This window comes from Electrophorus electricus, chromosome 13 (assembly GCF_041902795.1).
Source record: "Electrophorus electricus isolate QZ-2024a chromosome 13, ASM4190279v1, whole genome shotgun sequence".
NCBI lineage: Eukaryota > Metazoa > Chordata > Actinopteri > Gymnotiformes > Gymnotidae > Electrophorus > Electrophorus electricus.
In genome coordinates, this window is record NC_137509.1 from 17,696,204 (window position 1) to 17,708,895 (window position 12,692).

A 12,692-nucleotide genomic window follows, 5' to 3' on the forward strand; every position below is an offset into this window, starting at 1 on the left:
TGCCCTGGAGAGCCCGCCTCTCTCTCTCTCTCTCTCTCTCTCTCTCTCTCTCTCTCTCTCTCTCTCGAACAGTCTTTCAGGAGCTCGTCTGAGAGGTAATGTGGGGGGTTGCAAGCTAGGGGTCTTTCAGGGGGGTTCCCTTCGGCCCACCATGCTTACGGACACACACGTGCTCCCATAGGCTCCCGCAGCTGTTACATTCCATCAGTAGATAAGAGAAATGCTCCCTGACTGGGGGATTAGTCTGCCTGCTAGCCTCCCCTCGCAGTCTCTCGTTCTGTTGTCTCACTGTCCTTCACTGCAGTCAGATCCAGCGTGACTGGAATTACGTTGCTCATAAAAATAAATTAAACTAAAAATAAAGAAATAAAAAAATCCGGAGAAAATTGGAAAACCATATGTTTAGATCGCTTTCTATATGTAAGGGTTAAAGCAAAATAAAGTTGTTTTTAACACAAAGGTTTTAAAGCACAGAAAAAAAAGAATATGAATATATATATATATATATATATATATATATATATATATATATATATATATATATATATATATATATATATAAACTTACTATAAACATTACTGCTCTTTGATAAGGCTTGACCAAATTACACTACACTATATATATATATATATATATATATATATATATATATATATATATATATATATATATATATATATATATACACACACACACACACACACATATATACATTTTATATATATATATATATATATATATATATATATATATATATATATATATATATATATATATATATATATATGTTCCATGCGAAATCCATAATCCATAATCTAAAATCCATAATATACATACATACATACACTTTTTTTTTACTTTAAACTTTATTTATAAATTGAATTACAGCCCCTGGTCTGATTGCATTATTAAATGTGGTGTGAGATACCCTTTAGTCAAAAGAACTACAGCTGTGAGTGACAGACAGTGGATGTAACAGTGGTATTAACCACAGCTCTGGGTAAAAAGCTCTTGTGTAACAGACAGTGGCTGGACGTCCAGCTCGAACTTGTCCACTCTCTGAACTGAAATAGTGAAACTGAACCACATCCAAGTCTAAATAACCTGAAGCCATATGACCTCCACAGCAGTGAGTCATTAGCTAGAGTATGACAGCACTTCACAACCTTATTTCAACCTTACTCATTCTCTGGCAAATGCTGAATTATTCATATAGCTATTTGAATGACAAAGTCTCAGAAACCTCTCAAATTTAAGGTTAGCTGATGGCTAACAGCTTTGTAGCTACAACAGAGCCAACTAATCTCAGTCTCTGGTTTCAAGTGTGTGCCTTGGCTGTAGAGAGAATGCCCCGTTTACCCGTTCACTCAAAACAGGGCTTTCTCCTATTCTTCAACCGTGTGTGTGTGTGTGTGTGTGGCTGGCCAGGAGTGCTTATGTAAAAACTAAGAAGCATGTCTGATCAATCACATTAATATTCTTGGCATCAACTTAGGCGAAATTGTCTTTAAAAAGGAATATAACACTAAACTGAGCTAATTACTGACTGTTAAATGTGGATTTTAATGACATTCCTTCGCCATTCTCTTACATAACTGTTTCCCAAAGTCATCGTAATGTTAAGATCATCATAAAGAGAGAGTGTATTCTGTTTAATACTCACTCTTCCATTTAAAAATTACCTTTGTTTTACAATGCTTTTGGGGAAACCTAGCCCTATATTCTTCTCTTGAATTAGCTGACTTTAACTAACTCATGACATTACTGAGAAAACCTCCATCAAGTGAGATCTTAATGTTGTTAAAGGAACCATGATAAATGGTACAACTTGTTTGAGAACCGTCAAACGCAGAAGCATCTTGGACTTTGGAAAAGAAAAAGAGAAAACATTTGGGACTACAGCACCTATAAAGTAATACAATGTTACTGCCATATATGTCTTTTTATTTATTCATTCAATCGTTCAATCATTCATTCATTCACATCTCCCTGTGGACGTGTGGAGATAAGAAGTCATGAAGCTGGTCAGAGCTCCTTTGCTTGTACTGTCATAACATCCTGATAAAATATCAAAACCGTACACATGGGCTCACTGCAGTTCAGAGTGGAACAAATACCAAGCTAAACTAAGACTGAGAAAACTGTTCGCTTGACTCATGAACGCCACCTGCTGAAAAAGAAGGAAACTCATAAGAAAGACATTCAGAGAACAAAGAGCGCTATGTGACTTCTAAACCTGCTGCTGTGCTACATAATGCCTAAAATAAACATAAGCGGTTAAATTACTGTGGGTCCTAAAAGTATATTGTATTACTGGATGCTAACACGAACCACTGAATGCCCTTATACTATAGTGTGGATTCATGTGACAGCCTTTAAATATATTGAATGTATAGCTTCAAACATCATGTTATTGTAAGCTTGGCAGATGTTACATAGATATTTGACATGGTATAGGTTTATATATATATATATATATATATATATATATATATATATATATATTTCCACTTCCATGTCTGAACACTTTTTTATGAAATTAGAACACACGTGAAATCTATCCAATAAGAGTGACTCTGATTACAGTAGTTATGGCTTCTATGAACCTGGTAATCCTCCATAGCTCTCTGGTCCTGATCTATAGGAATTTTGCTCTTATGCACAGCCCACATGGCAGACCAGCTTCTACCATTGAGTTGAGAGTCCCAGTTTGGCTGATGAACAGCACTGAGCGTCAGAGTACCCCTTACTGGTCCCCCTCCATCCCCCAAATGCAAGTCCCATTGACTGGCGGCTGAGGGGGTGGGGAGCCTAAAAAAACCTGCAGTACATCATTTCTCCAGAAGAGGGCGGTAAGAGCAAGTATTTATTATATCACAGTCTGCCTTTAGGGTTTTCTGAGAAAACAATATTCCCCTGAAATAATATTCAGTGTAGTCACAACAATCAGTAAGTACATGAATATTTTTGTGCTTCTCTGCAGGTCAAAAGGAGTTGATTTAAAAATGAACATTTTCCAGTGCCAGAGAACTCATAAAAAAAAGGTTTGCCTGCCAAACTTTACAAAGACAATGCTTAACATTAACCAATGCAGATTTAATCGAATCAAAATGTCAGAAGGTAGATGTTAAAATGCTACAATCGAGCATGGTAATGTACCACCGAGCATGTGAACTTGGTGCTGTGCCTAGCTAACAAACCCACTAATCCGGATAAATAACCGATTCTGGCTACGATTCCTATATGAAAGTAAAACATTTCCTTCAAGCGAAAAAAAATATGGCAGTGTAGGCATTGCACTCAACGGTTGTTGGCAAGATGAAGGAATGGGATTTTATACGGTGCTCCGAACAAAGCATCTTTATTCTCTGGATGTTCATGACACGGAGCCCCTGGTGAGAACTGAAGTACGAGGATAAAAGGCCTCGCCGTCATGCAGTTAGGCCCGCATTCACCAGCCCGCACCAAGCGCCGAGGACACGTTGTTCTGGGACAGACTAATGAGTGTTTCCTGTTCGCTATGGCACTGCGGTCACCTGAATAAATAGTAAAAGGAGTTCGCAATAAAAAGCTAAATGAGGGAAATATGCCTTTAGTAGACAAACTAAAAATATCGCTAGGATACTGTGTATGCTTGCTGGCAGGCCGGCTAATCCTAAGAGGACCGGGAGTACGTATACATTACCTTTAACACATGTGCTTATAAAACCTACATACAGGACCAACCACAATTACCTTCACCACCTATATGGTCATATAATCTTATTCCTCTCCATTCAGCTGTTCCGTACAAATAAAACACACACACACACAAGCCTAGAATAAGATGTAATGATTTCATTACACCCCAGAGGTCAGTAGTTCTGACGTACCCAGGTAAACTGCAAATCTTTTAGATACGAAAATTCCGTTTTAACAAGGCAGATGTGCAACCCACATAGGTAATACAGATTTTCACATAAACCCTGGTCACTTCACTGGCTTTTAATTTATGTTTTATTACACTTACAAGTCTAAAAGGTCATTTAATCAGAGTGGTGGCGTGTGAGTAAGGAGACTGATGTAAAATTATTTTTGTCAAAGGCATGCTGTATCCGGGTAAAACGGACGTCGCAAACAAAATGGAGCTGAGCCTTCAGAGTATGATTATCAGTGCTTTGGGGGCATTTTAGGCTTAGTTAAAGCACCGTACAACAGATCACATAAAAGGCAAGTTAACCGAACCTTCTCCGGCCATACACCCTCACGCTGACATACAGTCTGACCAATGGCTGCGTGCGGGGCACGTCCAAGCTCGACCAATCGTAGTGGAGAGGAGGCGGGACGTGTGAGAATGGTCAAACAGCGACTGGGAAGCACATGTCAACGCTAACACCAGCCACGTCCCTGGGGTCCCACAAAGAGGACCTAAAATGTCCGGGCTACCCTCATTTTATCGCAGCTCTCCGTTGTTAAATGGTACGTGGGGTTTTTTTTGTTTTTGTTTTTGTTTTTACGGGAGTTTACCAAAACGTTATCCCCAAAAGCACGGTAGTCAGGAATCATACCAAAAGGAACGTGTAGAAGACAAAACAACACCTCACTTATATAGTGCAAATACAGGATGAATTCTGTAAATATCCAAACAGATATTGCACATACACTACGCAATGATCCAGCCCTTGAGAGCATCGGTATTGCAACACTGCAAAATGTTGCATTATACTGAGGGGAATGGCGGCACAATAGCGTTTATTATTCATAATTCGCAATGCCGCTATCGCAGAAGGCCGCAATATGCATATAACAACTCATAATGCATTTATATGGTGTTCTGTGTTTTGCTTAATTCATAATATCCAAGAAGGATAAATAATTTTGGTGAAAGTAATGCCAGGCTGACTTTACCCAAGGATTTACATAAGCAACCGCAATATGTAGCAATATAACAACAATATAGTATTTTCTTCACATTCTTCAGCCCCAGTTAGGGGAGAAAGAATGTATTCCTATCAATGATCAAATTTCTGGTACCAAGGCTACTAAAAATAGCAAGGTAATTATTTTAAACAGCACACTACATGGTGTACTGATTTCTAACACGCCATCCCTTACCATGCAAGTAATAACAGTAGCTTCGCTACCGTGAAAAGAAATTCTCAGTGTGAGTGGTTATGTATTTTACATTTATAAAATCGCTAGTTGTATTTCCGTGCGCAACGAAACGAAGTGAAAAATACATCAAAACTGACATCATGAAGCGTATCACTAACATTTGCAGTTGTTACACATCTGCACCTTGTTATCTAAATCCATTTTCAGTGGTGGAAATGTCAGCCTCTGCTGTCTTTTGCCTTCTCAGCCCGTGTTCTCCAGTACTGCACTGGATGAGCCCCAGGAGCAGACAGATCCAGGGCAGGGCTCGAGGAGAACAAATCCAGCTTTCCAGCTCACAGCCTGGAAAGCCGGGGGCCATCAAAACCTGCGACTTTTATAGCACATCATTTCTCATACTTTTAGGGTGGGAAAAACGCCAGCATCTGCTTCCTGAGAGCTTAGTTCATGCATGCAATCAGCGAGCAAGCACCCGCTCCGTCTGTTAAAAGACAGCCATGGGTCTTTATGGATTAACACTAACCAAGTTACTCTGCTAACACCCCTTGCTTGTGTTCTCTGGTCGCTGAATGGGATATTGAGGGTTTCCCACTTAAAAAATGGGTCAGCCTCCCGCAAAAGCCAGACAGCCCGCCTCTGAAGCAACCGGCTCGCCCTCTAGCTGAGTAGAGCGCTGTGTCGGATCAGTCTCCCCCAGACATAGACTGTAAGTACAGACCGGCGGTCCCTCCCCACAGCGGAGCACATATCGAGGCCAGGATTGGAAAGTGCTGGGGAAAATCACAAGACCTGGGCTGTATCACAAGAATGGCAGGATGCATTTAGATATAGCAGGGACCTTAATAAATAATAATATTTATAAAAAATAATTTGTAGTGGTTTGGGCAGAATCTTTATAAAGAATTCCCTGTAAAATTCACTGAGCTAATCTCATAGTAATGGGCAAATGGTCCCAGAGCAAATCCGGTGTGGCCTGCTAAGTCTTCTGGTGGGCATTCAAGACACAAAAACCCTTTTTTTTTTTTTTTTAGGAGAACACCAGCTCCTCTACAGCCAGAGGAACACGCACGCACACACACACACACACACACACACACAGACACACACACCATAAACAACAAAATTCAGAGTTCAAAATTCTCATTTATCTGATGATATACCGAGCACAGCAAAGTATTCCTCACCTTCTCTCTGAATCATTGCACATGGGACCTCCTGAGAAGAGAAAAAGGCATTCATCATGGAACTTGCAGTCCTGCTAAGTCTGTGAATTACTGAGTCGCGCGCGGTCAGGTGACGGCAGCCTAACCTTTGTCTTACTGCCACATCTGCACTTAATGGTGGAGGTGAGGGAGCATGGGCCACAGCTGTCCTCGTGACAAAGCTTATCACACAGGTGCACAGTGTCTGCCGAGGAGGAGGACCACAGGACAGAATGAATGAATAAATGCATGACACCCTGCCATAACTGAGCTCTTTGTCAACTGTGCTCTGGCTAGGTGTGGCCAGTGTATCCCCTGCACATACATACATGGTTCGAGTAAAACGCCAGGCCGTAAACGTCTCAGCAAATACCTAGTGTTTTACAAGCAGCTAAGCAAAGCTTCATGCCATGTAGATTCCATTAGCAAACAGTTCTAAGTCTTTATTATAGGGTCCACATTTCTTCAAGCCCAGCATGGTGCTTCATTAACCATTAAAACTATAAAGCTCCAGGTGGCTCTTGGTAAAACAAACAAACGACTGTCCAAAAACAACAACAACAACAACATCAACAAAGTGTGCCAGCTTGCTCGCCGACTCCCGCGCACCCACACACACGCGCACACGTCCCCTCACCAGCGTCTCCGCAGGGCAGGGGCTTACTGCAGACCTTGCTGCAGGAAGGGATGGGGTCAGTGCAGCGGCGTCTCTCTGGAGAGCCCAACTCCAGCAGCTTGGCCAGGGCCGTCTGCCCGCAGGGGCAGGTGTGCACCAGGCTGGGCGAGCGCGAGCACGCCTGGCATTGGCCCCGATGGCACGGCTGCTGGCAGCGGTGCTCCCCACACTCCAGCATCCTGGACAGTCACACGTAAATGTCAAGAGCTGAAGGACTTGAACGCAAATCAACTTGATTTATTAGACAGTGTAGACAAGGGATAAGAAGTGACAAACAGGTGAGGGCGTCTAAAGCGGGACCTACTTTCCACATAGTTTGTGGCAGGTGAAATGTCCAGATCCATCGAAGCCATCCCTGTCTGTCCCACACGCCACCTCCCGGTGAGTCACCCCACAGTAGCACACTGCACAGCACAGCACAGCACAGCACGCGCGCACACACACACAGACACAGAGACACAGAGACAGAGAGAGAATGGTCACCCAAGCCAGATACACGAGTGCTGCCTAACAACTGGAAAAAGTATCCGAGTTACCTTGCTGGACACGAAGCTGACAGGGTTCACAGGGGCCCTGGTGGCAAATCTGGGCACAGTAGTGTTCTGCGCAGTTTAGTAAAGCGCTGCACACCTGTTCACAGCGCAGACTGTCCACCTGACTGCAGCGCACCTGCTTACTACACACACATGTACGCAAAAGCACGCACAGCCAGTCAGAGACGCAGTGGTGCTTGGTTTGTTCATTGGTCCATCTGATTGAGACTGCAGTGCACAGTACCTCGTTCGTCCACAAAGGCAGGATTTGGTTACAAACGCGGGACACTGCGGGCAAGGGCCTGGGTGGCATAAACTGCAGGAAGCGGAAAACACCAGTGAATATTCCACAGTAACATTCCACCTCCCTTAACCCACAAAACCCAGGCAAACGCCACTGAATAACGACATGACGTGTTCATGGGGCAGCGTGCCGTCGTTCTGCTGGTAGTCGTGATTTCGGCTGTGTCAGTGTGTCAGTGTGTTCGTGTGATTTTACATGTTGCAGGGGTGACTGCACATCCCCCCAGTTCTCTTCTTCCCACACATGTCACCACAGCTGTGGGGAATCTCGGTGCGCTGATACACTGGATTGGTCACCTTCCCTATCAGTGCAAAAAAGCCAAATGAAACAGTGAAGGGATGCACAGTGATGCACTCTTCAAAAGGGCTGCAGCAGCACAGAAAAAACTGACACCCTTTCCAGCTAAATGCGTGTTGTATTAAGGGGTGCGGGGTCATCGCAGATGTCCCAGCAGATATAAATCCTGCGAGTTCTTACCACAGAAGCAGGTATAAGAGTTTGGTGCCTTAAACGTCACATTCTGGCAAGCAGGACAACGCCAGCCCTCCACACTATCTGCAAAACACAAACGTGTGATCAACTCACAAACATGTTCTGGTTTATCTCACCAATTCGAGCGAGTGGGGTGTGGCTAAGCCTAAACGTGCTGGGGTTGCGTGGCATGTTGTAGTGTGGCGCCACAGGGCCACCGTACCATCGGCCTGAGACGCAGGCGAGCGAGCCCACTTCTTGATACAGTTGAGGTGGAAGACGTGGAAGCAGCTCAGACAGCTCCAGACGGGGGCCATGACGCGGACCACGTCGCAGCACACCATGCACTCGTACTTCTCTTCTGTCAGCTGCTCGATCAGGCAGCCTGAAAAGATGTGAACGCGCACACGCACGCACACACACACACACACACACACACACACACACACACACACACACAGCTGGAATAACACTTCAATTAACGGCGACAGCTGAGACAATAATATTATGATTTTATTGTATGGGCTCCTCTCGGTTAGAAGGTGAGAAGCAGCTTTGTAAATGAATTCAAAATGCAGCTCAAAATTATGTAATGACAGGAAATCCTAACTTTTTATCAGCCGCAGTAAAATGAAAGCTCCGGGTTCACCCGTCACCCAGGTTCATCACCCAATCACCTGTCTGAGTCTCTTTGCTCTTGGGAGGCTGCACGCGTTTAACTAGCCCCGTCCTCCTCTCGGCACGTCCCGCTCCTGCCGGCGCATCCCGCGCCTGCTCCTGCATCCGGGCCCTTTTCCCTTGATCCCGTCCCTCTCTCCCACCTCTCCAGCTCGGTTCCGGTGCGCCTCCCCTTCCCTCTTCCTGTCGCTGCTCCTCCTCCTGCTCCCCGTCTCCTCCCAGGTGAGCAGGCTCTCTTTCTCTCCAGTTCCCCTGGCTGCCAGGACGGCAGGCCGGCCCCTTCCTTCTGGGGTTGTGCTGCCTCCCTCCACCTCTCCACCCTTTCTGCCACCTCTGGTCGTACTCCGGCTCTGGACGCTCGGCGCCTGTGACGCTGCCCGCGCCGTCTGCCTCCCGATTCGTCTCCTCGTCTCTAGCCAATGGCCCCCTTGCTTCCCTCTCTCCCCTCCCTTTCGTGGTCCTTTTTGGCCAGGTGTCTCGGGGGTCCGGCTGGAAATCTCCACCACCGGCACCTTTTGGGGGCCTCTGCTGATTATCCCCATCTGCGGATCTATAGGCTGGAGGGCTACTGCGTCGCTGGCCCCAGTCAGTCATGTGATTCGGCCCCGAGTAAACATTATCGCTTTTAGGCCTTGACCATCTCGGTCTATGGGTCAGGCGCTCACTATTACGGCTACTATCACCTCCTCTTCCTCTTCCTCCTCTCCCTCTCCTTATGCCATTTCTGGTGGAGTTGTCATGCGATTGTCTAGCAGCAGTGTCATGGGACTCATACGCTTCCTTTGCATGCCTCAGGTGGGGTCTGTCAGGTCCTCTGCAGCTGCGATTGTGGTCCGAGCGTGGGCGATTTCTCTTGAAGTGTTGCTGGCTGGGTTTCCCCAGTACTGACTCAGGAACAGACTCTGCGCTTAATTCCTCAGGGTCTAGAAACAAAAAGGGAACCTCCCCTTTAACTATGTACTTTCAAAATTCTGCATGCTTGCTGCCTTTTCAAAAAATGCACTTTTCTTCTAATGACTAACAAGTGTCCCGTCAGGTTACGCATAAATATTCAGCACAAACTTTTACCCACTCTATACCCTACAGCTCTATGTTGTATATCTCCATTCTGACACGCACCCTATTAAAGTCACACACGACAGCTAGTTTCTTTGGGCACAGCTGACAGAGTATTTTTACCAACTAAACATAACACTTACTGAACTTTAATCAAGCCGTGTCACGCTGGTTTCTTTGGTTGAAAGTGACAAATATTTTTCTAACGTTTGATTGCAATACAGCTTAGACGGAGACAAGGCAGCCAGGCTACTAGCTACTTAGCGTACGTAACACATGAAGCAAGAAGCTATCTGTCCTCCGACCTCAAGTGTAGTGCAGTCAGGAACGTTTTGCTTTTCCAAGATTTGCTACCTAAGAAATTAGTTAACCTCGGTAGCTAGCTGTCAATCTCGCCAGCTATCACACTAGTTACGTTTGTAAAAGTACCCAGATGAATCGTAAAACCGTCGTTTACATGGGAGCCAGCTAACTACCTACACTAGGCTACTAGCTAACCCAGCTAGCCTAGCTACGTTAGACTGTACATAACTGAGCTGCATAACCATCACGCTAGCTAGTTAGCTATCTTAGCTTACCTTAGTTTATCTTATCTTAGTTTACCTTACCTTATTTTATTTTATCTTACCTTAACCTCTGCGCTAGGTAAGCTAACGTTAGCTGACTACCTGTCACGCAGACCACACAACACTGGCGATAAAGTTGAAGACAGACGTTACCTGCCCCTGAGGCCTCAGCCATTATTTACATCCGAAACTGTGGGAAACGCCTCTTGCATATAATGCCAAACGGTCCTCCTCGCCTTGAGTGAGAAACCGAAGAGTTTATACGACTGAAGAGTTTAGTGATAAACTGACAGCAAATTGCTAGCCTAGCTGGAGAAGTGGCGTGCGCGTGTTCAATACGTCACCACCGCGCGCTTTCACGAGCCAGCCCTCGAGGGCCCTCGTGGACTCGCACCAGAGCAGCAGGTGGCAGAGTTCTGGACACTGTAGATAAGTCAAGGAGTAAATGATTAAGGCTTGTCCATCCTCCGCTGTTAGGAAGGGTCATCTGCTTCTATATTCTGCAGGATCTGGTTGGAGATGTCCAGCATTAGAGAATGCCATGCGGACTGTAGAGCAATTCTGATTTGTCAAGACCGAGTTTTAGGTGGTATGCCTGCGCCCGAGAATGGAAGTGAAGTGCCCTCGTGAAAAACAAAGTATAATTGTGGTTTATCAGCAAAACAGGTCATATGAAGAAATCCAGAAGACCAGTCATTTTGTTCCTACCGAGAAGCGGCCTCTAGGAAACAGAAGAGGTTGAAAGTGACCATCTCCAATTTACCTGGAAAGACAGTCAGGAAGTGAAGAAAAATGACACACACACCCATTAAAAAGTGTGAAATAAGTGCCCAGCGAATCACAACACCAAAGGCAGCAAACAAGGCAAGCAGTATGAGGACTGAAGACATCTCAGGACTGGAGAGTTTTCTGACACCTGGGGGGGCTTCAAAAGCTGCCATAGGGTGGGTGAAGCAAAATGTCTGTCTTTGCAAAGGGCCTGGTGGGTGCCCAAGAGATTGTTCTTCTGGAGGGAGAATGACGAGACTTACTGGCCCCAAGATTTGGACACAGATAAGAGCCGGAAGACAACCTCAACGGGGTCACGGGTTTGTCATCTGAAGTAAAGCAGTAAGATGAGCCAATCTGAGGATGCAAGGAGTCTGATCACATTTATGTTAATTATTGATCTTTGAAGTCTCAGAGTGGTGAAGTGATAGGAGACCTATTGGAGAACCAGGATGGGACCAGGTTGAGGGTGCAAAATGGCCAATGGTTAACTGCCTTCCTCTGGTAACTTCTTCCTGTGCACGTAACCTGAAAGCGAAGTCGTGTGAATGAGGTGCATTCATCTGGAATGACTCGATGAGCTCCTGTTTAAATACATTATAAAATCATGTACTATGCGACAGGATGGATAGGGTGGGATTGAGGAGAGAAGAAAAGATCCAGGGGAATTTGCACAAAAAGTAAAGCAGTTTCGAAAGAAGCAGTAGCTAATCTTGCGGGGCGGGATAGAGGGCTTTTCTGGTTCTGTTGGATCGGACAAGAAAATCTGACAGCTGGTGAATTTCAGTGAATGTTTTGAAAGGAGTGGACAGAGAGAATCTAGAGGCAGCAGTCTCAGCAACACTGCACAGTATTTCCTAAAAATACAGCATATCACCGGTTCACCCTAGTCATGAAAAACCACAATGCTGTTTACTTAGCATTTCCACTAGTTTAAAAAATTCATTTTCTTCATCATGTTTTCATTTCCATCATCAGGTGTGTAATGTAGGGTAGAGCAGGGGCAGTTCTGAATTGCTGTGTTCCAGTGCTACATAAATACACTTTGACACCAAATGGCATAAAGTTCATACCAATATGTAATTCCTAATACTATATACAATATATTATAATGCATCAGTGAATAGATGTGGTTCACACACTTCTGTCAGTCCTGGACTATTGCATTTGGAAGAATAATACAGGATTATTGTGTGTGTCTTTTTTCGGTGTTCACCATACACAGTCTGTGGTACGTTCGGCAGCTCATAGTCTACTGCATTCCTCTGAGTCCTGTCTGTGTATCCAGATTCATAGCTACAGTGTCTATGTAACAGTATATTACAAATTGAGGGAAGAGCATG

The 12,692-nt window shown here is 44.7% G+C and overlaps 1 protein-coding gene across 1 annotated transcript; it reads right to left on the reverse strand.

The window, feature by feature from the left end:
- Window positions 1-6,119: 6,119 nt before the first annotated feature.
- On the reverse strand, window positions 6,120-10,949 carry nfx1 (nuclear transcription factor, X-box binding 1; the record flags this gene model as incomplete). The annotated part of the gene is given in 12 exon segments (XM_081695222.1): window positions 6,120-6,142; window positions 6,280-6,310; window positions 6,405-6,502; window positions 6,935-7,152; window positions 7,278-7,377; window positions 7,510-7,649; window positions 7,751-7,822; window positions 8,006-8,111; window positions 8,288-8,365; window positions 8,505-8,666; window positions 8,959-9,882; window positions 10,735-10,949. Coding segments are annotated over 12 exon segments (1,974 nt in total), but the record flags the coding sequence as incomplete, so codon positions are not given.
- Window positions 10,950-12,692: the final 1,743 nt, after the last annotated feature.